Source organism: Erpetoichthys calabaricus, chromosome 11 (genome assembly GCF_900747795.2).
Source record: "Erpetoichthys calabaricus chromosome 11, fErpCal1.3, whole genome shotgun sequence".
Classification (NCBI taxonomy): Eukaryota; Metazoa; Chordata; class Cladistia; order Polypteriformes; family Polypteridae; genus Erpetoichthys; species Erpetoichthys calabaricus.
In genome coordinates this window covers 124,316,055-124,343,435 of record NC_041404.2, presented here as the reverse complement: position 1 = coordinate 124,343,435, position 27,381 = coordinate 124,316,055, and the positions used below count along the sequence as shown (strand labels likewise).

The 27,381-nt window shown below is 35.3% G+C and overlaps 2 protein-coding genes across 4 annotated transcripts in view; both read left to right on the top strand.

Annotated features, from left to right (window-relative positions):
- wdr90 (WD repeat domain 90) overlaps positions 1-17,394 on the top strand; it is a 72,210-nt gene extending 54,816 nt beyond the window's left edge. For both annotated transcript variants that reach the window (XM_051934024.1, XM_051934023.1), the window contains exons 34-43: positions 752-920; positions 1,078-1,189; positions 5,892-6,069; positions 6,557-6,679; positions 7,032-7,212; positions 8,836-8,966; positions 10,587-10,730; positions 12,520-12,639; positions 13,225-13,309; positions 16,571-17,394. In XM_051934024.1, the coding sequence (XP_051789984.1) occupies positions 752-920; positions 1,078-1,189; positions 5,892-6,069; positions 6,557-6,679; positions 7,032-7,212; positions 8,836-8,966; positions 10,587-10,730; positions 12,520-12,639; positions 13,225-13,309; positions 16,571-16,728 (1,401 nt within the window). In that variant the 3' untranslated portion in view covers positions 16,729-17,394. The remainder of the gene's footprint in view (positions 1-751; positions 921-1,077; positions 1,190-5,891; positions 6,070-6,556; positions 6,680-7,031; positions 7,213-8,835; positions 8,967-10,586; positions 10,731-12,519; positions 12,640-13,224; positions 13,310-16,570) is intronic.
- A 3,061-nt stretch (positions 17,395-20,455) lies between these two features.
- The window catches only part of rhot2 (ras homolog family member T2), a 69,817-nt gene continuing 62,891 nt past the window's right edge, over positions 20,456-27,381 (top strand). The window contains exons 1-3 of one of the 2 annotated variants that reach the window (XM_051934026.1): positions 20,456-20,627; positions 23,148-23,206; positions 26,578-26,659. In XM_051934026.1, the coding sequence (XP_051789986.1) occupies positions 20,591-20,627; positions 23,148-23,206; positions 26,578-26,659 (178 nt within the window). In that variant the 5' untranslated portion in view covers positions 20,456-20,590. The remainder of the gene's footprint in view (positions 20,628-23,147; positions 23,207-26,577; positions 26,660-27,381) is intronic. The other variant, XM_051934027.1, reaches the window with a different exon arrangement.

Genomic DNA, 27,381 nt, shown 5'->3' with positions numbered 1-27,381 from the left:
AACAAGTTCTTATCATATGCTTTCTACATAGTTTTTGAAGTTATGTATTACCCTTACCCTGAAGCCCTTTTTTTTTTTTTTTTTTTTTTTTTTTAAAACAACTCAATGGTTGCTTAGTTTGTATTTGTGCATTTTTTAGTTTTTATGTTCCATAGTCACAATAGCTACAAAGTGACCTTCAAATATACTTTGTATTGAATTGTGCAAACGTGGGAAGCAATGCTTTTTCTCATGTGGCTGGTGTAGTACTGCTTGTTTTTGAATAAGCATAGCAGTAATACACCACTTGTCTAAGAAGGTGCATAAACAATATGAGGCTGTAGGAGAATAGATGTGATTTGACAGAATGTGGGTAAAGAAAAGCATGTAATTTCATATACTTACTTTAAAGGTTGGGCGCGTCTAAAAAAAAAAATAAAAAATAAAAATTGGTACATATTAAATCTGCCCTTCATTTTCTCTAGTCTAAAATGCATTAAAGGGAAATTGCCACTAATTAAGCAAGATACTTGGGGTTGGAATGTAAAAAAAATGTATTACATAGCTTTATAATTTTTAAAAGTAAACATAGTTATGCTAAAGAATGTGTACTGAAGTAAATTGGCTCACTGTTTGTTTTGCGTTAGCAGAGTTTTGTGTTATCCATACCTCACAGATCCTTTAGATTTCCTTTCCAGCTTCTCCATTTTTTTTTTTAATTAAAGAAACTGTGTGCATATCACTCTTAATTTCTTCCTGTGATTCATTGTAGATGCATAAAGTGCCAGTTCCAGAGGAGATGGGAAAGGTGGAGCAAACTGCTCTTTGCTACAGTTGCAATTCTATTTTGTACACATCAACCAATAATGGAAAGATCTGTGCCTGGGACCTTGATACAAACCGCTGCTTCATGACTTGGGATGGTGATGAAGGAGAAATTGGTAATTACAAAACAGAACTTTCCAGTGTATCAGTTTAATAGCTGGGGCATATGCTGCTGTACATTGGAAAAGCTTGGAAATGTTTTGAGTTGTGTATAGTTACTGGGGAATTTTGTGCACTCATCAGCAAAAAATGAGCATCATCTTCTCACTGCAGGAGTTCTGTTGTGCCGTGGCAATCGTCTACTGACTGGTAGCAATTCTAGGAGGATTCGCCTTTGGTCCGTGGCAGCAGTACATGCAATGCGAGGCCAGAGCCCTGAAACCAGGTGAGATTACCAAAAAAAAAATGTATTGTATGCTTCTGGCTGTGTTTTTCCATTCAATTTACATTTGAAGCATGCTAGAGGGCACTGGATTGCAGGTCAGACTATGCAAAATTCCATTATCACTGATGAGAGTGTGGCTGTGATCCAGATATTCTTACAATAAATCTTCTCATACCTGACCTGGCATATTGCCTGTTTACTCCTAACCCTGAAAAAGGGCAAAGAAGTATGTGCTATCTGTTTGCATTTTGGTCGTGTGCCTTTACGGTATTGTACCATTCTTATATAACAAGATATATATTCCCCACCCCCACTATCACTGGTATAACTGACCATAAAAAGAAAAGGAAAAAGTAACGCTCTCAATCTGTTCTTAACCTGCCAATACAAACACCCATATATATTGTTTCTTCTCACTCCCTGCCTCAATTGACTTAATGTGGCATGCTTAAAAAAGAAAAGTGGAAATAGGAGATATTTATTGTGTTCCTTAACTGGTATGAGTTTGAAGAGACTTTATTTTTATTAAAGTTCCAAATGTATTAACTATGTGAATTGTATTTGGCACTGCAACAAGATATGAACTTTTCCAAACTGATTATAAAATAATGGCTGAACAGTAAATAATAATAAATTGTAATAACAGAGTTATCCTAATGTTCTTTAGAATTAATTTCGTGAAATAAAGTTGAAGCTCAAATGTTTTGTCAAAAGTACACATAGCACATTGAAATTCTTTCTTAGATATAAGCAAAATGGGAAACAATGTAGGACGTTTCAATAGCTCTTCTGTAGGGAGTCAGGTATGAGGTATATTGGTTTAATGTTGCTTCCCAAAGACATATCTATTTGTCCTCTTTTATGCTTCTGTAACTTGACAGACTGTGTTGCACAAAATAAGTAGTTTGGAGAAATCATCAGGTTTTCAAGGTTGCCTAGCATTGACTTTTATTGCAGAAGTATGTTTTTCTTTGCAGATTAGCAGGAAAAATCTCATTTACCTGCCTTTCCTGTCAGTTTAATATTAACTTTTGTATAGCACTCTTATCTGTGGACAGACACTGAGAACTGCATAGATATGAATAAATATAAAATTCTACAGTCAGTCTAGTTTATGTTCCCTAATGGCAAATCAGTTAAGATAAGGAGAATATTCGGTGGACAAAGGAAAATGAAAGCTGCAGTAGGGTTCAGTCTTGAGATGTAAATTTTCAGAGGCCCTTGATTATTCAGAGAAAAGTCAAATTCTAGCTAATCTAGGCATGCTGGCCTTCTGGCTTCACTTGGGCATTGTACAGTGTAATTTGGTGCAAGGTATTGTTCTGGATTATAGTTGAATCATTTCACTTGCCAGTATAGTTTGTCCCTGCAACCCAGCCACAGGGGATGAACAAACCAGTGTGCTTCTTCGTGCCAGACCCAAGCCCGGATAAATGGGGAGGGTTACGTCAGTAAGGGCATCCGGTGTAAAATTTTGCCAAATCAATATGCGGACAACAATACAAATTTCCATACCAGATTGGTCGAGCACTGGGTTAACAACGACCGCCACCAGTACTGTTAGCCAACAGGGTGCTGGCGGAAATTGGGCTACTGTTGGTTGAAGAAGCAGAAGAAGTGGAGGGAGATGTGTCCAGAGGCAAGAGGAGAGGAGGAAAGTAAAGAGAGTGGAACTGAGGGTAGGAACTTTGAATGTTGGGAGTATGACTGGTAAGAGGAGAGAGTTAGCAGAGAGAGATGGAGAGAAGGAAGGTTGATATATTGTGTGTGCAAGAGACTAAATGGAAGGGGAGTAAGGCCAGGTGGATTGGAGGTGGATTCAAATTGTTCTATCATGGTGTGGATGGGAGGAGAAATGTGGTAGGAGTTATTCTGAAGGAACAGTATGTCAAAGAGTGTTTTGGAGGTGAAAAGAGTGTTAGTCAGAGTAATGATTATGAAGCTGGAAATTGGAGGTGTAATGTTGAATGTTGTTAGTGCATATGCACCACAAGTTGGGTGTGCAATGGGTGAGAAAGAAGATTTTTGGAGTGAGTTGGATGAAGTTATGAACAGTGTACCCAAGGGACAGAAAGTGGTGGAGTGGATTTCAGTGGGCATTTGGTGAAGGGAACAGTGGAGATGAGGAGGTGATGGGTAGGTATGGTGTCAAGGAGAGGAATGAAGAAGGTCGGAGGATAGTGGATTTTGCCAAAAGGATGGACATGGCTGTGGTGAATACATATTTTAAGAATAGAGAAGAACATAGGGTTACGTACAAGAGTGGAGGAAGATGCACACAGGTAGATTACATCCTATGCAGATGAGTTGATCTGAAGTAGTGGCGGGGGAAATTGTAGTTAAGCAGCATAGGATGGTGGTCTGTTCGATGACGTTGCAGATCAAGAAGAGGAAGAGAGTAAGGACAGAGCCAAGGATCAAATGGTGGAAGATGAAAAAGGAAGACTGCAAGGTTGAGTTTAGGGAGGAGGTGAGACAGGCACTGGGTGGCAGTGAAGAGTTACCAGACAGCTGGGAAACTACAGCAGATGTAGTAAGGGTGACAGCAAGAAGGGTGCTTGGTGTGACATCTGGAAAGAGGAAGGAGGAAAAGGAAACGTGGTGGTGGAATGAGGAAATACAGGAGAGTATACAGTGGAAGAGGATGGCAAAGAAGAAGTAGGATAGTCAGAGAGATACAGAAAGTGGACAAGAGTACAAGAAGATAAGGCGCAAGGTGAAGAGAGAGGTGGCAAAGGCTAAAGAAAAGGCGTATGATGAGTTGTATGAGAGGGTAGACACTAAGGAGGGAGAAAAAAAAGTACCTGTACCGATTGGCTAGACAGAGGGACCGAGCTGGGAAAGATGTGCAGCAGGTTAGGGTGATAAAGGATAAAGATGGAAACGTACTCACAAACGAGGAGAGTGTGTTGAGCAGATGGAAAGAGTACTTTGAGAGGCTAATGAATGAAGAGTGAGAGAAGAGGTTGGATGATGTGGAGATAGTGAATCAGGAAGTGCAATGGATTAGCAAGGAGGAAGTAAGGACAGCTATGAAGAGGATGAAAAATGGAAAGGCTGTTGGTCCAGATGACATACCTTTGGAAGCATGGAGGTATTTAGGAGAGATGGCAGTGGAGTTTTTAACCAGATTGTTTAATGGAATCTTGGACAGTGAGAGGATGCCTGAGGAGCGGAGAAGTGTACTGGTGCCGATATTTAAGAATAAGGGGGATGTGCAGGACTGCAGCAACTACAGGGGAATAAAATTAATGAGCCACAGCATGAAGTTATGGGAAAGAGTAGTGGAAGCTAGGTTAAGAAGTGAGGTGATGATTAGCTAGCAGCAGTATGGTTTCATGCCAAGAAAGAGCACCACAGATGCAGTGTTTGCTCTGAGGATGTTGATGGAGAAGTTTAGAGAAGGCCAGAAGGAGTTGCAGTGTGTGTTTGTGGACCTGGAGAAAGCATATGACAGGGTGCTTGGAGAGGAGTTGTGGTATATGCCATCCACTCTGAAATCTCATTCCAACGCCATTAGTAATTTGAAGCAATAATGCTTCAAGCCACAGTAAAATACAGAGAACAGAAATGTTAGTATTTGTCTGTTATGATCATAGGATCTCAGACACAGAACAATGTTTAAAAAAAGTTAGGCAGATGCTAAAATAGTATGAGCAGCCACACCTGTAGCTTTAAATAGAGCACACTATATAGAAGAGCAGTAGCTCTTCTTTTTTTTCTATCAGACATTTAAGCAAAAGTGATGTCTCTTAATAATGTTTGGAGCAGTTCCTTCCAACACAAAAAATGGATTTGCTTTTTCTATTTGTCTTTCCTTAGGTGACTTCTGGTTTTGTTAAAGGAATACTAATACAACAAACTAATATTTTTTTATTTGTTACTTCCTTCATGTACTTTATATTGATAGGATTCCAGAGGAAAAAAATGAATCTCATGTTTTAATGGAGAAGTTTTGACCAATATATGAGGGGGAGAGATGAGTCTTCAAATTAGAAGTCTGATTCATTGTGGATGAATTTCATCTGTGTGCACTGCTCTGATTTTCTGGAAGTATTTATCTAACATAGGAAACTTAGGAAAAAAAATGCATGTGTTTTGCCCATTATGAGCATTCAATTAGATGACCTGACATAGACATGTGACAAGAATAATGTAAAATGTTTTCATGGGTGATTTTGTATTTGCTGTGGTCTACTATTGATCTTCAAAGATGTCCATTCTATAAGAAAGTTTATCTCCGTTCTCCATAAAAACATGAGATTACACTCTTTTTTTTTTCAGCCATCAGTAACAAAAACGCATGATATAAATAACATTAAAAAATATTTTGGATGGAGTAGTCCTTTGTCAAGTTTGCCATGTATCTACATGGAGTAGATAACACAAGCATAAAAGTATAACACATTATTTCTATTAAATTATAATATTGAAAACCAGCAAAGAATCGGGGGGGAAAAAACAACTGGATTTCTTGTTTTGAAATGTTTTAAAGGAACTTGATAGCAATTGTATACAAAAGTGCAATAAGCCAGAGTTTTATTGGAAAGTATTAGTTTGTTGCTCTTAGCTTGCTTTTTTAAATTTTGTCTCTGACTGAGATATTGTGGATCTTGTTAATCGGAACAATGTTTTCAGGCAGTTACTTGTGAACAAAGCCCAAGTTAATGCTTATCTTACCAGTATTGCCTTCTCTTCTTAGTCACAGAAATACCTCCGTTCTGCTGGAACAGGAGATGTCATTGGATTCCACAGTGGTTTGTGCAGCCTTTGATGATGTTCTGGATATGGGGATAGTAGGAACCACAGCTGGTACATTGTGGTACATAAACTGGATTGAAAACACTAGTATTCGACTAATCAGTGGACACAAGAACAAGGTCAGTCGATCCTTAATGGGATAGTAATGTCTTAAAGTATCTTAAACTGAAAAAATGTAACTTACTCTGCAAGGAACATTTAAATGTTTTTTTTTAAATCATTATTCCTATTGTAAAATAAGCATACTGTTTCTTCACCAAACCTTTTCTGTTGTTTTAATAGTCATGAGGAAACACTAAAGATTGGACTCTTGTGTCATGTATTTCTCTGAATTGGTAGGGAATGGGATTGGTGTTAATTTTATTTATTTATAAGCATAATGTCTGTATTACTTTATCAAGTTTACAATTGTATCTTTGTTTGAATTGTATTATTGTTTTGCACAGTATATAAAGTATAAAAAAAGAAAAAAAGTATAGTGTAACTTTAAAAATTAGTTCCTTCCTCTATCACTTTCAGTTATTGAGACCAGTCCTGCTTTTGTGGGTAAAAATGTTTGAAATTGTGCTTTTATTTGCATATGCTTTTCTTTCTCTTTCTATTCAGGTAAATGATGTAGCCTTCAGTCAAGATGAAACTTACTTTGCTACATGTGCAGACGACGGAAGTGTGCGAGTCTGGTCAGCTGCCACCATTGAACTAGTGGTACAGTTTCAGGTGCTAAATCAGGTAAGAAATTGCCTACAAGATTGTGCATGTTGTCATTTTCAAAGTTAAAGCAACTGTTTGACATGATGTCAACACTTACTGTAAAATAAGGGAACAATCACAGAGAAGTGTGTTGTCATTTTTATTACAGAGAAAACAAGATAGGAACTAGGGGAGAAGGATTTTTAACTGCTGCATTAATAAATTATAGTATACTTTAAATTGATATGTGAAATTGCATGTTTACTTTTTAAAAATGTGTAAGTTTAATGTACAAATGCAGGTGTTAGGTTTTAAAAATAATGATATCAAGTGTTAAAAGATCTTGATTACATAACAGATTTTATTATTCGTTTTGCTTGTTTATCTGCAGAGCTGTCTGTGCATATCCTGGAGGCCAGCAGTGCATCCCCAGACACACAGAGATAGTAAACATATTGCAGCTGGTTACAGTGATGGCACTCTTCGTTTTTTCAGTATACGGACCATGGAGATGGAAATGAAACTACACCCCCATCAAGATGAGATCACAGCCATCCAGTTCTCAGTTGATGGTAACCCAATTATGGCCTTATGATCAAAATTCATGTCACTAGGTTCAAGCTACTTTAGAAATCCACATTATTGAGGGAAAAAAAAACACTTTGAGTTGAACAAGATTGTTATATGTATTGTTTTATTTATATATACATTGTTATATATATACATATATACATATATATATATATATATATATATATAATATATTGTTTCATATATATATATATAATATATTGTTTCATATATATATTGTTATATATATTTATTGTAATAGCCACTTGCCAGCTGAGAACTGATTAAGCTTTGCTGTGATTTGTAAGTGTGCTAAATAAACTTTTATATGGGGGTAAAAGGAACTTGTTTTTAGCTTGACTGTTTTAGGTCAAAAGGTTTCAGTAGGACTGTTTCAGCATACATCTGCAGTGGTGGAGGGAGTTAAAAGTACAAGGATAAGTCCATGATATGATAATTAAAGAAAAATGTTAAGTGCATTACTTTAATTGAGTTTACATGACTTAGGATCAACTACACTGTCTGTTCTCTTCTTTTAAAAAGTGATTGGTGTCATTGCAGTGTTTTAAAACGTCTCTATATGTAGTGAGTTTTAGCAAAGATGAGATTTTACTACTGGGGCAATGCTTTCTCACAGTATGTTTTATCTAGACCAGGATTCCCCAACTCCAGTCCTGGTGAAGAAGTTAATTAACACCAAAACCAGTGCACTAATTAAGGGTTAGAATGAAAAACTGCAGCTAGTGGGGCCCTCCATGATCAGAGTTGGGGACTCCTGATCGAAACACTTGAGAAACTAGAAGAACTGCCAAGTGACTGTCAGCAGTAAAAGATGCAATGTAAAACACTGTGGTATTTTTTTTTAAGTAATTCCCCTTTCCCCATGCCATTTCATTTCAAATGATTTGAGAATTATCTATGAGAGAAAATAAGACCTCATGTACGCATCTCGAGTTAAATTCATTTGCTAATGTGGGACACTCTGCCCTCTTTTTTATTTTATGATGTTTAATGTTTACCAAATTGTTATTATAAAAATGATACTGAACGAAACACATTTCAAATCAACAACCACCTACAAATTTGTTTATGCCATACACAATCTTACATAGTTTGAGAAATTGCACTCCATTGTTTTTTTTTTAATGTAATGTAGAATACAGGTTGACAGGGGAGTTGTAGAGAATATGCATGGCCTTAAAACTTGATTGGTATACACACTAGACACTGATATTCAGAGCTCTTTCCTGATTGTCCTTTAACTGTATCTGTACTTTGATGTTAAAAGTAATTAGGCGTCAAAGACTTAACATGTCATTACACCTTCTTGTAAACACTTTGGTTCTTCATATTAAACATAATTTTCCACTTATGCATTTTATCCACGTTTTAAAGTCTTTTGGTCTAATGAGTTTATCAATCTAATTTAATTTCATTCTTAGTTGTTGTAGGAATTCTTGTATGCTAGTACTTTAGATGATTTTCTGTATAATCAAAAGGACATGAAGGCTTCCAAATCTGAAATTTCTTAACACAGAAACTGGCCAGCGAGCCAGCGTATTGTTTTATGTTTAAATCAATTTAACAAAGACCTTCTCATTAAAAAATATTGTTTCTGTTTTCAGGTCAGGTTGTTCTTTCTGGGGGTAAAAATGGCCTTATGGCTGTGAACAGCCATCAAACTGGAATGACTATTCGTCTAATCACTGATCACAGAGGAGCAGCAGTTACTAGTATTCAATGTGCAAGAAAGGGGGTAAGAATTTGTGCAGAGTTGCCAAAAGAGAAAAAAGAAATTTAAGATCAGTTTTATGATTTTCATTAGAGTGACAAGATGTATGCATTTGAGTTAAGTGCCATGAAAAGAAACCAATAATGCTTTGTACTAACCTAATGTTCCTAGTACCCTCTCTTTCATCTAATTTAAAATAGTCTGACGAAGCATCAGACTAGTTTCACAAACCTTCATACACCCTTCCTTTCCCACCATTTTGGATACAAATGAAAACTTGTACACCTATTTTGTTAAAGTAAGTGTATATTTATAGCTTAAAACAGAACTTCTGTGCTCATAGTGAATGGAAGGGCATGTTTTCTTCATGCAGTTTATCTGGAGTATTTCTCTGACATAGTTAAACAATTTTGTAAATCATTGAACATATTGGAAAGCAACATACTGGATGTGGAGTGGTATATTTAAGATACGAACCTGGCTTTATCTTCAAAGATGAACTGCGCTATTTTTAGATTATACATTTCTTTAATATTTGACAGTGTTTTTTTTGCCTGTTGAAATACTAGAAGTACAAATCCAGAGCTTAAAGGGAATGAGATTAGGTCCCAAACTGTTTTTTGGAATCCTAGACCATCACCATTGCACTGATGGTGTTTAAATTTGATCATAAAGGTACTTGTTAACTTTTGTTAACTGAGTGTTTAAGAGTAAGCAAAATTTGTATTAAATATTACATATTCCTTCTCTTCAGTCTGGATTATTAAAATGTGTTCATTGATTGCAGACATTCTGCATTCACAGTTTGACAAATGGACAGGCATGGATAGAATTATTTTTTTCCAAAAAAATAGGCTGAAAACAGTAGTAACCCAGTCATGTCCATAAATACACTGCATACAGTATTATCTTTTAGGCTCTTAACTTAACCACTGACAGTTTTTTCTCTTATTTATTTGATAAAAGCATAGTTGATGTAATAGGTACCCCTCATTTAAACTTTGTTCTTAAAACTTTTTGTACAAGAGTGAATGTTTTATTGTTTAGCTGTAAATGACCGTTTTCTCAGTTAGTCTATGTGCAGTAAAACAGTTATGAGAAAATTGTTATTGTGTTAATAATGTTGAATTCAATTAAATGTAACTGGGTGTTGAGATATGTGCTGCCATGTCCATTCCACAAAGAAAAAATACAATGACAATAGTATATACATACTCTTCTTGTAGTCCACATATACATTTTAAACTTTACTTATGTTAATGTCAATGGTATGTCATCCAAGGAGGCTGGTGTGAACTGTCATTTAATTTCAGGGGTCTAGAATGTTTAGCATTTTTTTATTGTTAGTCAGTTTACCTGCCTTAATACTATATGAGAAGGACATGACTCTTTGAGTAAGGTTTAGCCCACAGGTGAATATCACTGTTACTGTAGGTAAGACAGCTTACATTATCAGTCTTGTTTGTCTGTATGTAATTGGGCTAGGTATTACTAGCTTTACTTCCCAAGTCAAAGGGTTTTTTTTTTCCCATCACTGGTTAATTCTGTACTTTGCTGTTGCAGAATCCAAATTATCTGGATACATCTTCTGGGCTGTCTGGTGCATTTTAAGCCCTGTAAAATGTTTTTTTTTTTTCTTTTTAGTACAATGAATTTGGACTTGAAGGAAGTGAAGTATGGCTGGCTTCGAGCTCAGATCGTCGTGTTAGTATCTGGGTTGCAGACTGGCAGAAGGGTAAATGTGAGCTTCTAGACTGGCTGAGCTTCCCTGCTCCCTCCACTGAAAAGGTAAACTCTTGCATAATAATTTGGGATGGACTCTTCTCCTTTTTGCATTGTACTCTAGACACACTTAAGAGCTGCAAGTGATATGTGACTAATCTGACCTTGTATAAAACAAACTAGCTTTGTGTTCATTAAGACCCTACGGTCCCACAGGGATCAGATCTCAAAAGGTCCCATATTCCCCCCACCATACCATTACCTACATTAAGAACACGCATATACTCACACCTTATGAACATCACACAAGTCAATAATAAGTCAGGTGCAGGGATTGAAATTGGGGGGGTGGGGGGTGGGGGGAAGAGATCTAAAACTTTATATTGGGTCAACTTCACTTTTTGTTCTTGGGTATACTGCAATGAATGTAACAAGCTCAAGCTAATTAATAAGAGGCAGTATCATATCTACTGCAAATCAGCTTCTAGCACAGTTATCAAACATCAGTCAAACATTTTTAAAAGGCCACGTTTGTGGTAAAAAAAAAAAAAGTAATATGTAAATTAATGGCTTTATGATTATGTCTGTGCACCAAATAAAATAAAAGACCCTATAGGAAATCCTTTGTTTGGATTTGTCAAGGTTTGGTGCACCTTATCTCCTGCAATGGCCTCGCTGTCTACAAGATTGTTGTTCAGGCCTGTGTCTGTGTTATTGGACTATACAAAGATGAACTGCACGTTGTTGCTAAAGCTGCTAGATGCAGTAACATTCACCTTTTCCCGACAACAGTATTTACAGCTTGTTAAATCATCATGTTGGGTTAATTTTCTAAAAAGCTACGAGTCAGAAATATTTTTCAGCAAAATAACATGAATCCTGGTTGCTTAGCTTTCTTTTAAAAACTTGTTGTCCAGGTCTGATTGGATAGTTTTATAATTGTGAGGAATCAAACATGTTTAATTTTTGTCTTATGTTGTGGGGACTAGCTCTGGAGCACTCTCCTGTAAGTACAATGCAGGCATAAGTAAGGAATGTGAGTGTTTTGGAATGTACAAATAGACAACAGTTTCATCTGTCTTATGTTTATTGTACTGTGACAGAACAGAAAAAGAGAAAAAAAGACAAAAAAGGACAGAAACTGAGGCTGAATTTGCTATACCTGGATTTTCTTTGTACAGCCCTGGAGCTGTGAGACAGCATTATTGCCTGCCAGAATGTGGTAGTCACAATATTGGAATTTGAAACTTTGCTGGAAAGTTGTGTAATTTGTCATCTTCTGCGTTTTCCAGTTGTGTAATCTAATATCCACAAGCGACAAGATCTGCAACGTATGACATTCCCTCTGACTGAAAGTCATTTAGTATGGCAATAGCTTAAGCTAAAAATGACAATAATATTAAGTTTGATCAAGAAACTCTGAATTAAATAGTTACATGTTATTAATGCAAAGCAGATGTAACAGCCACTTTTTGTTTCAATTTATGCATACATAGCACCTCCTATACAAAGTGACAAGTGCAAAACAGTAAAGAAATTTTTAATATTAAAAATGAAAAAGTGCACGTGACATATGTTTAAAAATATATATATATATATATTTTTCACATTAGCTGACACATCATTAATAGGTTCAGAGGCTGTCAAGCTAAAGCCGCTACTCCATGTTATTTCTAAATTGCCATTTTTAAATTTTGATTCATGAGTACAACAAGCAAGACCATATGACTTTTATGACTATATAAGTTGAAAAGGAGAATATAAAATTAGTTTTCAACTTGAGTGGATGCTGTTTTAAAGGTGTTGACGGCCTGGAGATCTATGAACACATTCATTATTTCTTTTCGTTTTTCAGGAATCTGACTGGTTACCTCCCAGCCTTGCTGTTTTTTCCCCTTCAGAGCCTGGAGTGCTTCTCTATGTAGGGTACGGAATGGAGAAAGAGATCACCTTCTATAGCCTTCATGAGAAGCAGGTATACATACCTCATAACTTTAAACTATTACTACTGTAAATTAATCACAAAGCATATTTTGGTTGCACTCTTATCAGAGACTTTTGCATCATGTAGATATAGAGTATATTATATTGGCCTTTGATTGCATTGAGCTGTAGTTCATGTCGGAGTGATGTGGAAATGACAAGGATCCATTGTTGATTAAGATGTCAGAAGAGGATAGCAGTGTTTTGGAGTAAAATGCTTATTGTACCAAAGTTCCATTAATGAATTATTATTATTATTATTAAAATATAAAACTTTGCACTATGGATTTTATGAGAAAAGTGATGGAAACATTGCTTAAACCAAATAGCTGTCTTTGAAACTCCATTACACTGTTGTTCTCAGCTTGTATTAATCATTAGAGTGACTTGTTTCCTTATACATGTAGCATGGGAATTGATTGAACAGTTTGAAGCTATTTTCTAAGTAGGAAATATTGGTGGTAATACCAAACAGAAAAACTTTAGCTCTACATTCAGAAATGAATGTAGATTATTTATTATCATCTCTTTTTCTATCACTGTCCCCTTATATCTACTGTCTGTCTCTTTATTGTAGATAATCAAGAGCATTGCACTTACCCATTGGTCAACATGTTTAAGCATCTGTCCTAAAGGCAATCTTGTTTCAGTTGGATGCCAAGGTAAGCATTTATGCCTGTCTTTTGTTGTCAAGAGGCTGTATAGTCAACATGTGCTAAATAAGACACAAGTGTGTTATGGTTTTGTGAAAGAGATAAAATTAGAAACATCACACAAAATATGCAAAGTATAGAATCAATGCATTTTTATATCTGGTGACGTTTGGAAAAAGCCATGCTAAGATTAAATTAGGGAGCTGGGTTAAACAGGATCCAGTGTTAAATAAGCATAATAAAATATTTTGGCAAGTAATTCCTCACAATGATATGGCTTCAGATTTGGTATGAGACTCCATTCTGATTGTGGTTATTTCTACTGCCCATGTTATTTTTTAATTCAATCAAATTTAATATTACATAGCACTCTTCACTGAAGATTGGTTAAGGACATAGGAAAAAAATATAAAATCAAAAGTATTTATTTAAATTAGAAATAATAAATTAGAAAATTTGTAATTGGGTGGCATGGTGGCATACAGTACTTAGCACTGCTTCCTGAAAGATCCAGTGCCTTTTGTCTAACTCTTGCACCTAATCGTTGTCTGTGTGGAGTTTGCATGGTGTTCTCATGTCTGTGTGAGTCTTCCTCCCACATCTGCATCCTATGATGGTTTCTCTTTTTCTGTTTATTCTTATACATTCTCATCAACATTCTTTCTAAACCATGCAATCATATTCTTTTCTGGATATGTTAAGTGAATCATTTTATATATACTTTTAAAGGTTACGTTCAAATTACCAGTGTCAATTTAACACTGACAGTTTTGCTGTGTAACTTCTTTTTATTGTTAAGACAATAAACTGAGTTTATTCCAAAAATATTTACATACAATTTTGTATAAGGTATTCTAAAATGTTTATACTTATAGCATAGCTACTTTTCATAATCATTCTCCTTCTATGTTTGTTATCATATTTATTACAAGTATCACCATTCAAAATTAATACATTTTCATATGTATTGCAACACAAGGTCACGTGGCCCAGGGCAGCACTGGGCAAAAGGCAGAAACGGTTCTGAACAAGGGAACCTCTCATAGACCAATTAATCTTAACCACCAATTAACCTAACCTGTATGTCTTTGGGGATCTGGAGGAAAACCCAGAATTGGACCTATTAAATGACAGCCTTAATCACCATGCCACCACTATTATAGATTGAATTTAACATTTATGTTTCATTAATAAGACCTGCTGAAACTTGCACCAAATTCAGTGGCAAATTTGGGCACAGCAATAAATGGGACTGCTTCCTAGCTTGCACCAAGTGCTGCCAGGATAGGATTTGGTTCCCTTGTGACAAGGGGTGCCCTGTGAGTGACTGTACCTGGATCGAATTAAAAAAAATTGATACTCTGTGAAAATTAGACATTTTTAAAGAAAGTGGTAAATATGGGAACTCAAATCATCATAAAGAAATGGACAGAAGGTAAGCTACTGGATAATCAAACAAATCTTAAAGCATTTGAACCCTGTCTGGTTGGATGGCTGGTCTGCAGATCCACCATCCAAAAATACACTACATGAGCACTAAGAGAACACCTCCAAATATTTGGCCACAATTCCTCCTTACTAGATTGTACATTTTGCCAACACTACAATTCAGACTTAAGGTTCACTGGACTTTTGGCCAGCAATGGATTTATGGTGCAAATGGGTGCTATTTCTGAAACAGTCATACAGTAGTAACCAGTTCAGAGATTAAGAATGCTCCCAGCAAGTCCTGTGGAATTCTCCCAAGAGCTCCCTCTTATGGTGCTAGTTTACCTTGCTTTCCTGAGCTAGTGAGCCATACATGCTTTACAGGGCAAATATCATTTACACTTGAATGTCTGCAGCTGGACTCCACCTTTTCCTTCCTAGAGTCCTCTATCGCTTTCCAGTGGATTGAGAAAACACTTAAAACACTACTTCCTGCCCTCTATAAACTTTCAGCAAAGTGTGAATCATGACAGGTTTGAAGCTTCTGTCTTTTACTAGACAATTCTGGCAAGTTTAGCATTACTAAATATCCTGTTCATGGTGACCTTTATACTTTCTCTGGTTGTTTATGTTGGAAAGAGCATTGACTTACATCTTAAAAATTATTCTTATATCTCTTTGCTGGATTAATGATCTTTTTCCAAGTTTAGCCAGTCAGGTGTCTGATATTCGCACTACCTGCTAAAATACTTTGTGTGCGTGTGTTTGTGTCTCTGTGTATAGATGTTAAAATCAAAATAACAGTGATGTTATTATTTATTTTCTTCTGCATGTTTCTTTGGAATTAGAAAAGTCAGAGTTTGTCTGATAAGAAAAGGAATGGGATAGTGCTAGTAGCATTTGTTAAGTTTTCCACAATTTTATAAAATGTGGGTGTGTATGTATGTAACTTGTAACTAAAGTTTCTACCTCCTATAGTAATTTTATTTATCTTTGCAATTTTGATCTTTGCAATTTGAATTTTACATCTTGTGACTGCCGTAGAATTTACAGATTATATTTTGTTTTGAATTAAAGGGCACAGAGCTGCATAAACAAAGAGAATTTTGTAATCTGCTTTCTATTTAACTGGAAACCAATAAACAGTTTAAGAACAGGACTTATTTAGTCATACTTATTCTTATAATGATCCCAGGAGCTGATGGAACATATAGCAATTTAAGCATCCTGTAATAAAGTTGTCTCACTTTGTCATTCTTCCTCTCTGTATAAGGTATAGCATGTTCATAGATATTAAGCTAGTACAGAAAATCAGTTCTGAAAGAAAACAGCTTTTATATTATTGAACATAATTTCCATATATTGTATAGAACATGACTAATTTCATTAAATTACTGTACATGGTAACTTTGCTGTTTGCTGAACGACACATGGAGGGACATAGCAGATCACATTAATAATGTTGCATCATTTTTGTTCCACTGTTTAGAAAAACTGGTCCTTAGTTTTAACTCCCCGAAGTCTGTTCTATGTATTTATCCTACAAAGTCTTCATTTGTTCTTTGGTTCAGATTTTCATATGTCTTCTGTTGGTAACAGAAACATATTTTTATGCTTGGTTTTTATTGCCTTCCTGTCTCTTTTTTTTAGTCAGGTAGTTTTGCCTAGTGACTGAAGACTCTAATCTAACAGCAAATGTTCCACAGATTCAAATCATCAATGACTATGTCTAATCTTTAGTTATGCAGCTTGGAGAGTACCTTGTGTAAATGGATTTGAGACTGAATTTGCATGTACTGGTGTTATAAAAAAGTAAATATTCTATTTTCCCCCCCATTTTAGAACGTCTCTTGAAGCTAATCAACCCAACAAATGGAAGGTTTCAAGACTTCATTTGCCATAGTGACTCCCTTCATATCTGCAGATTTTCCCCATCAGGCAAACAGCTCTTCACCTCTGCTTATAATGAAATTTTACTCTGGGATGCCCAAGGCTTGTAGCCAGTGGAATTGATGGTTTAAAGGCAATATTCCATATTGGAATTTTTCAAAAGATGCATTATTGGATTTTTGTTATACATACATTTTTACTAAGCTATAACTTTGTCAGTATGTAATGCTGCAGAAAAATTTCTCTCCTTTAAGAGGTTGACCGAAGCAGGAATTTAAAAAATGATGTGGAATGTTGTTGACAATCATTTTTATCTGTAAAAATGAGACATTGTAAGATTTATTTTCATATTTTATTTTTTTATGATTTTCTAGCTAACATAGGACCATGAACAAGGTACTGTATAGGTTAGATGCACACAGTTGATTAAAGTGTGTCTTTTCAAGACTGGCACCAAGTTCTAATTCAGTTGGCTCTGACTGTCTCTGAATCTTTGCATTTAAATGACAGATTGGGATAGAAAAAGTCAATTGGTTCCAGAGAGCTATGAACCTGGCTGCAAAGGAAGGTCTGCAAAAGAGCACAGGTTGTACATTAATGCAAAAAATTAAGTCATTTGTATAAAATGTTGAATTTGCCATCTTTCTATTCTTCTTTTAGCTGTATCAGCACACTATGTATAGATTTGATTATTTACAATATCATTTTTATATCTCTTAAATCAGTTTTGTAATATGTGCAATTTTTTTTAAGATAAATACACTCTTTGTCTAACATTTCTTTGTTGCATTTCTTTGTTTCAATAGCATTATTTGTATTCATACTGAAACACATTAAAATAAAAAAACATCAGGTGCATATAAAAGGATGGTCAACCAAAGAAGATGCTTACTAGTGCTGCACTAAACCCCTACAGTTCGTGACAAGCAGGATGAAGCAGAAAAAATGCTTAGTTTGTCACCTTTTTCTGATTTCCTTCCAGAAGAGAGCATTTGAAATGATGAGCATTTGTTTGTTTTGTTTTTTTTTAATAATTTTTTTTATTCTTTCATGTTCATAATAAAACACAGTATGAAGTATAATTCTAAATGTGACTTTTGAGGTAACAGATCTATACTTTTTCTAAAATGCAACTTTTAATAAGATATCAGTTACACATTCAAATATAAGTTATTTTCCTGACTGCTTACATTTAAAGACTATTTTCATCCCATAAATGTCATATTCTATAGTAAAAATTGTAATTAAAATAAAAATCCTAATTTTGCCAAATATTGCACAACATTTTTTAACTCAAAAATCATCTACTAGTGTGGCTTTGTGTGTAACAAACTAGGAACCCATCCAGGGTTGGTTCCTGCATATAGATAAGCAGGCTAGTGTCAATGTTTTGATGGAGCTCTCTGCTTAACATTTTTGTCCTTTTAACTTTGTAAATATAACCATTAATTGTTCTTGTTTTCTTAATTAAGGTTATAGCTAAAGGGAATGAGGCATCAAATTTTGGCTCATTTAGTGCAGCACATGAGGACAAATAAGAGAGGACTTGTAACCACAAGCTTTTACTGAGGCATTTGCATCCCATTTAAGTCTCAAGCTTTTTGAGTTTGTGGTTTTGTTTTTACTTTTGTTTGCCTGATTTGGATTTTTGGATTAAAGATTTGGCTCTTGGTCATCAGGGTTAGAATTTTGGTTTTTAATTCTATTGTTTTGTGTACCACTTATCCTACTTTTTTGGTTTCTCTGCTTTGTTTTTTTAATTTAGTAGTGTTCTTGTCTTCTTCAGTGGTTTAGTTTTTTTTTCCCACATCTTTCTTTTCATCCAGATTTTGTGATTTTTCTTTTTCCTTTTGTTACTTTCTGTCTAATCTGATACTAATAAGTCATTAGTAATAAGGTGTGGTTAATCATGAAATAAAATTTATAGGGCAGGGATTCATATTTTTTGCCTACCCCTCTAGGTGATCCTAAGTAAACCCTGACAGTTAGAACATGTATGGAGATAAGAGTGGATGTAATAAAAATGATACTTTGTTGATGAAGCAATTACTTAATGTAAAAGGCAAGTTTTATAACCATGCAGAAATTTTTGAAGTATATGGGGTAATGGTTACCCTAAAAATTTGCTGTTCTGTATTATAATATTCCCACACCACTTTAATCCAACCCATGCTCATAGGAGACTAGAGCCTGTCCTTGTACCACTGGGTGCAGCTCTGGACAGGGTGCCAGAATTTGCTGTAATATTGTATTGAAATTAACTAATGTGTGACAAATTTGGATAGTCTTGACATTACTTTTAATACATTTTGGGAAAATTATGAGGAAGTAGCTGTCCTGAATGCAAAAGAATGTTGAAATTCCTTATTCAGAAATATATGGAAATATGCCTGTTGTCTTTTTATAATTATTCACTTTAATACAGTGAAGAATGTTAATGAGAAGTTTATTATGTGAAATTGAGGAGGAAAAACTATAACCCTTCTATTATATATTTTTCTTCAGTATTTTTTATTTAAGAAAACAAATTTCAATTGTAAAAATAAATATGGCTATTTTATCTGTATTACATCAATGTTAGTGAATTAAACCTATAGTTTGAAATTAAGAAATAGTTTCTATAAGAAAAGTATGCAAAAAGGAAAATATTTTAACATTTAGAAATGAAAACCGTCGGTTATTTTATTACATTATAAAAATTAAAAACAAAAAAGCAAACCATACTTTCAGTATTTGGCCATTCTTTGGATTATGTTTATAATACTCATATGCTCAGTCTTTAGGAAGGATTTGAAATAAAAACTTGATTTGAATTAATAAAGAAAAATGTTTTTCTTTCTACAAATACTCTTTATGCATTAAAAAATGATTACATGTGAAGTGATGTTACTCTTTCAGTAATGCTTTTTTTCTCACACTTTTTCCATATAGACAAGAATATGGTGCTGTTTTGACTCCTCTTAAATATTCTTTTACCTTTTTCTCCACACTACCATTCCAAATTACATTTCCAAAGTGCACACTCATTTCTGATATCCTTGGGCTTTTTTTTAACTTAATCTCATTTGCACCTACCATATGTGGTCATCATACATCTGCTTCAATAAAATATATGAAAGGGAAAAAGCGAATGTCAAAGAAATAACAATCTATGCACTGGTCCACAAGCATATTTTCATGGTGTTTTCAAAAAGAAGAAAATCAACAGTTTTGGAAATGCCTAGTGTGGCAAAACGGGACGGCTAACAAGCTGTAGAATTAAACAGTCTGTTTTATGAACACCAAAAATTTGCTCTAACTAAGAAACTGGTTAGAGTGAAAATGGAGGCCCTCCATGAACTGAGTTTGAGACCACTTAGTTAGCTGCTCATTTGTTGGCTCAGTTTGCACCTCATTATTATCTGGCTGCATGTAAAGAAAAGAAAACATTTTCTAAAACTTAGTCTGAACTTACTTGATAATTAAGATAATATAGTAGTATTTCACTATTAATTTTAAAAAGTGGTGGGAATGAAAGACGGGAGCCACCAAGTTTGACAGCCCTTCTCTAACCTTAGTTGGCATGGGTGGATTGGCACCTCATCACACTAATTCGGATTTAATGTTTAGAAATGGGTGGATGTATATTCTACTCATTTTTAAACCATGTCAGTCTTTGGGTAAAGGCTGGCAATACAGATCTTTTACTTCAATAAATTTTGTAGAGCAGATTACAACCGCTTGGTGTCGCGTTTTTTACACACAGCGCCTGTCATTATTATGAAGAAACGCTCCACCCACACCATTGAACCTAATACAGTACGCACGTACGCCCGCACGCACGCGTCTGCCCGCCAAACGTCTACGCCGCCGCCGCCGAGCCGTGCACAACGACCGGAAGAAGCGATAGCTCTTCGCTTTTCTCCTTGGAGAGGGAAAGTAGGATGGGTCAGTGATCGACATACACGGAGTGGAACTGCGGTGCGTGCAGTCATGAAGCGGGACGTGAGGATCCTCCTGCTGGGAGAGCGTGAGTGTTACTTTCATGAAACTTTCACCCCGACGCGCGTTTTGGGTCAGGAATGCGGAGATGAGAAGTGATTGTACGGCTATCACAACTGTTGCCTCCAAGCTTATTTTATTAGGCAGGCAATGGTGCATCGCCTTAATGCTTCCAAGAGGGCAGCGCCCCCACTGGGGCACTGCTACATTAATTAAGGCTTCTACCAAGCTCGAAGGACGGCATCAGTTGTGCAGCCAACTGAGAAGCGGGGTTGCAGGGGACAATGCCACCTGTCATAGGTGTCACTCAGAGGACAATGCCGTACGGATATGATGTGCCAGCAAAATTAGAGAACAGAGCAGCATGTGATATGTGCTGATTTTAGCTTCTGGAGCTAGTGTAGCCTGATGTTATACCATCTTTCTGGTTCAGAGAGTCTGTGCTACTTTTGATCAGGTTCAATACTGTGTCTGTGGTGGCTGAGCTATGTAACATCTTTGGCAGTACTTGCTAGCATTAGTGTTGCTGAGATGTGCAAGAAGACGACCACCTGTCAGTGGGACCACTTACCATTTTAGAACATTTCTCCCTTTAAGAAATCATGCTTTTCAGGGATTTGAGTCCCCTGTATTGAGCGCAACTTCCCATAAATGGAGGCCTTTTGATGTGTCTGAATGGTGTCTGATGGCATGTCATTTTTTTTTTTAAATTTTAAACCGCATGTCAACTAAAATGAGGGGTGTTCATCGTCACACACTGATAATGTCAGTAGTATTGTCATATGTACAGAGTACAGTGGAATTCTTGCCTTCATGTCAGATCAACATACATGTTTCCACTTTCGAGCACCATAATATATGATAACACATAACTTAGTTCCAGAAAGTGGAAATCAGCATACCTGATGTACTCCTTCCTCTTGTTTCTTTATTCCCGTTATGTGAAACTTTGTAGAAAGAAAACTTGAGTTAAAACTGTTAAACAGAAAACTAATGGTGACTTCAACATTTCAGAAATTATTGATATGGATATGTAAGGCTCCAGCCTATGATTATTTATCAGAAATACTGTGATTAATGTGCTGACAAACAAGGATTTAAGACCTCAAACTCCATCTGTGGTTTGGGAAAATAGATTTTCAACCACCTTTGTAAATTTCATTCTGATTATTTAATTTCAATTGGGTACAGACTGGCTTTCTTTCAGTTACATTTAATTCCTTTCCTAATCAGTTTACCTTATGAGACATGGCACGTTTCCTAGTCTACTGTTTAACTCTTTGATTACAACATTACATAAAATCGTATTTTTTATGATAACATTTGAGCTACATGATGCACTGTGGCTAATTCCCCAATATTATGTTTTTTATTTGTTGTAAATTTTTAAAATATTGATATATAGCTGTCATTGCACATATTTATACAGTTGAGCATTTATATTTCTTTGTCTTTTTTTTTTTGTCTACTAAATTCACAAGTCTCGAATTCGGTAACTAAGCCTTTCACTACATATTGTAGTGTGTATAATTGTATATGACTAAAATTGATTTGATTTGTACCATGCTTCTGTTATCAGTGAGCTCCCAAAACATGTATTGCATATTTTTCCATTGCTGTCCTGCATATACCTTTATTCACCAGTCATGACTAATGTTGCCCCAAATACCACAGAAAAGAAACAGTTCCAGGTCTCAGGTGGTCATTAACTCCTAGCTCACCTTTGGAATTGGACCAGAGTTGCTGAAAAAATTGTTTTGGTAGCAGTGAGACCAAACAGAATATCTCAAGCTCTGCAATAATGAATATGTTATATGTATATTAGTAGTCAGAATTCATCAATAAAAGTTATTTATTTAAATAAAGTGGTGCATGATTTATTTGTAAATAATTTATATATTTGTTACACAATCTAATCACATATTAATTTTTTTTCAATTCATTTATCTTTGACTGTAGGGCATGAAAAAAATTACAGCATATTTGAATTTCACTGTACACGTGACAATAATGACTCCAATATAAAATCTGGAGATATGTTGTTTTTGCGTAGAGCTCATTATTAGAGAATGGTAATGAACATCCTATCAAATTAAATTTAGTGCACTGAGTTATGTACCTCAGCAAGGCGTGAATATTATGTTTGTTTTTAAGATAACTTTCTTATCTGGCTGTTGAACAGCAGGGCTGGGGCACTGGGCATGACTGCAAACAGACAAATTCAGTGAAGCATTCTCCTGCTTACTGTGGTAAACTGAAGGACTTCTACAACAATGAGACTTTAGTGAGTGTTGTTGAATTTGGACACAGTTTTAGTTCACAGTCTCTGACACTCATAGCTGTTTAATATTAGACTTTGAGGCTTATGTTTTGTGTAAACCAATTTCATTTGCTGAAGCATTTAGCAATTTATCACTTTGTTGTTAAGTTGGATTTTAAACAAATATACGAAATATAGTAAACATTTGAATGACTAGTATTTAAAAAGTTTATCATCAACATTTCACCTGTTTTAGATGGACAAAAATTGTCATTATTTTCCTTCTAGCCAAAGTGGGGAAGACATCACTGATTATGTCGCTAGTGGGAGAGGAATTTCCTGAGGAGGTGAGTACTGGAGATTGTGACATGAAGGATACAGGTGCAAACAATAATACCAAGCAACATCCAAGAATGTTTAAACATTTGTTATATAGTTATGTCTGCTGCATATCATGTGTTTATTAACAAAAGACTTCCATAGACTGGTGTTTCTTACATTTGTGTTTCCAGTTTCCTTGTTGACTTCAAAATGAATTTGTATATTATCTAGCTGTGGCTACCAAGCAAAAACAATGCCCAGATGTTACATCAATTTATAATAATTAATTTAGCCAGTTTTTATCACTTTTTAAGCTGTTTTCACAGCAAGGAACACTTTCTATTTACTGTGGCAAATAAAATTGTATTTTGTTAAAGTAATATTATGGATATCATTAAAGTGAAACTGTGTAGTGATTAGGGGTTATATTTTGAAGTCTATGATAGCCATAGCATTTATTTAAATTTTATTTATTCTAAAACATTTAAACTTTAATACAAAATGCATATTTGATTCTAAGAAACATGATTTCAGAGATATTGAAATGTAAAAATGTGTGTTTTATCAGAGTAGTGGAGATCAAAGTGTCAATCTTTTTCCTGTACTGATTCATATCTTGAGTCCGGTTCTGCTGCTGCTGGTCCTCTCACCCTTGAAATAGAGAGGCTGGATTTAAAAAAAAAAAAAAAAAAACTAAATGAATGTTGCATATTAAGGGTTTGATGTTCATACTAGAATTGTATCCAGGGGTGGTTACCACCTAGTACCAAATATTGCATTGACAGGCTCTATCTCCTCACAACTCTGAACTGAACTAGCAGGTTCACAAACTAATGAATGGTTGTGTATTTATATCAGTGCATTTTATTTAATAATGCAGCTTTTGTTGCAAGATGCTTCACATGACCTTCTCACCATCATAAGGTGTGTTTCAAAGCAAATATGAGTACAGTGCATAGCAAGTGAATGTCACAATGTACATTACAAGGTAATTCTCGCTTTACATTTTCTTAGTCTTCCCTTTTGTAGAGTTATGGGACGTTACTACCAGTATTGTCTGAACTCAGAACTTTATGAAACCTTCATCCATTACAAGGCACATACTTGTTTTTTTCAGGAACACACACGCCTTGAAATGTAGATTCTTTCCCGGACTTTTGCTTGTATAGAAAAACACAAAAAGCAAGAAAATTAAAATCTTGTTTTCTAATTTCTCTCTGGATATTAACATTTCAAATGTGCCTTTCTGCAGCTCATTCCCAATACAAGCTTATAGTTTATACTTGTGTGTGAATGTAAGCTAAATCTTTATGTATCATATGAAAGTAAGGCAAAAAATCATGTTTACAAAATCATTTAAAGCATAGAACCCATTGATGTAAATGTAAAAATTAATGGTTATTTCAAAGTCAAAGTAAGCTTTATTATCATCTAAACTATATACAACTGTGTAGAATGATGAGATGGCAAAGTTCAAGGCCCACAGTGTACACATAGTGCAAATGAGACAACAGTGTGCACAAATACAGAATACTATGCAACATACTATTTAAATAGGCAGTTTAATAATAATAATTCATTACATTTATATAATGCTTTTATCACTATTCAAAGCACAACCACGCGGGGAGGACCTGAGGTGCGAAACCCAGACACTTTCACTGTGCCCCCAATAAAGTTAACTGGTTACATAGATAATACATAGAGACATATTAACTGCAAGTTTCAAAGTTCAATGCAGTGACTGATCTCTTGTCATAATATATAAAGCGACCTGTACATAAACTGTAGGGGGAAATCATGATCTAGGATGTTAAGGTAGGGTGCAAGATCATGGGGTGCCACATTGCTTTGCGGACCATTATAAAGGGGGGAAGCTATCACACTACAAGGCGGATCTTGTACTGATGCTACAGTATCTTTTTCCAAATGGCAAAAGAATGATTATAATCCATGAAAATGGTGAGAAGGGTCCTGCAGGCACAGTGCTTAAATAACGTGTCTTTCAGAGAAGAGAGCGGTACCAAGACAACAATGTATACAAATACTTTTTGGCTCACTTGAAATCTGAGATAGCAGTTAACTTAACATGACTTTAGACACTGAGGAGAGCGATAGTAGTGGAGAGACCCTGGAGTCTTGGTGTAAACCTTCATGAACATGGAGAGGAGAGGACTTAGCCAGGGCCAAAGTTCTGTGGTGCAGTTATTCTAGTCACTCTACTGCCTATAAGAAAATTTAGTACAGCAGTATAAGTTTGCAAGTACTGTAAATATGATTAGAGGCCTAGCAGTTTAGGGTCACATAAAGCATTAAATTGGGGTACTAAATGTGATAATAAAAGAAAAAGAGTCCTATATAAATAAAATGTATTATAATGTCTGTAATACTCCACAGTAAAAAGAAGGAAAATTGGCGTTTCAAAAATAAATTTATTTATGTCTATGATGTAATTCAAATAATTAACTAAATATTTAAAAAAAAAACTTTTGACTGGGATTTAATTTTCCCAATAAAGGGTTTGAGTATTAATAGTTAAATTTGACATTTACATACGTGTAGATGATAGAAGTCAGTTTTCCAGCAAACATTGTGTCAGATGAAAACATTACAATTCTGAAAAGGACTAGCAGGAAAATTAGCTGAGAGCTAAGAAACAGTACAAAATGAATTTACAAACATTAGAACAGGTTATACACCTTTGAGCCGGAGGTGTTTTTTTTTTTTGTTTTTTTTTTTTTTGAACCAAAACTCGCTTGAGGTATTGTTGTTTTCTTTCTTTAGTAGTCATTGAAACTACATGACAACAAAAACAAATATGAAAATAATTGTGACTGCACTGACAAAGGGATATCACACTAATTAGGAATTTAAAGAAAACAACATATCAAATGTTGTATTCAAATGGTTGTATTAGTTTTAATTTGGCTGAAGGTATAACAAAGTGGACAAACTACTGTAAAAGTAAGGGGAATCACCACCTTCATTATGATCAATACCCATGTGTTAATTTAAAAGTAAATATATTAAGATCTGAAGTTTTACTGAGAAATTTAGATATTCACACATGACTTGAACTTTATGATTGAGGTAGTTTAATGGGCAGATGTAAGAGGCAGTTTTGCAGAGTAGGAGGTACAGAATGTTCATGCATTATTGTACAGTTACATTGGGTAGTGGGGAACTGTAATAACAAAGGTTGGCCTTAAACATGTTAATACAGAGTTAGAAGAGACAGCAGGTGTTTAGGGATATTGGAAATATATTAAAAAGATACAGAGGAAAATGGTGAGTTTTGAACTCCACTGATTATTCACATAACTGAAATGGAAAAGGGTAAAAAAGAACACGTTATTGTATTTTTTTTCAAATTATCTTTTTTTTACGGATTTATCAGGTTCCTCCTCGTGCTGAAGAAATAACGATTCCTGCAGATGTGACTCCAGAGAGGGTGCCCACACACATTGTTGACTATTCAGGTATAGGCATTAGCAACAAATTGATCTTAACTGTCTTACCACTGGTTTCTCAGACTGTCACTTTTGCTAAAAGCTTTTTTTTGCTGCTAGGTTAGTGTAACTTCTTGGTTGTGGTCATCTTTGCTGTCATTTACCACTTACTTCACTTAGAGGGTTACCAGTAAGGCTGGCTTTTAGGAAACTAAATACCCTAAGTTCTTGTCAATAAGCCGCGGCTTATCTAAGGAAAAAAGTTGTGAAAATGAAAAAATAGAATATCGGCTTATACATAAGTCCGGCTTATACATCCATCGCGGGGGTTGCGTTCCAGAGCCACCCGCGAAATAAGAATATCCGCGAAGTAGAAACCATATGTTTATATGGTTATTTTTATATTGTCATGCTTGGGTCACAGATTTGCGCAGAAACACAGGAGGTTGTAGAGAGACAGGAACGTTATTCAAACACTGCAAACAAACATTTGTCTCTTTTTCAAAAGTTTAAACTGTGCTGCATGACAAGACAGAGATGACAGTTCCGTCTCACAATTAAAAGAATGCAAACATATCTTCCTCTTCAAAGCAGTGAAGCAAACAAATCAATATGTCTATTTGGCTTTTAAGTATGCGAAGCACCGCGGCACAAAGCTGTTGAAGGCGGCAGCTCACACCCCCTCCGTCAGGAGCAGACAAAGAGAGAGAGAGGGAGAGTTTGTTTTTCAGTCAAAAATCAATACGTGCCCT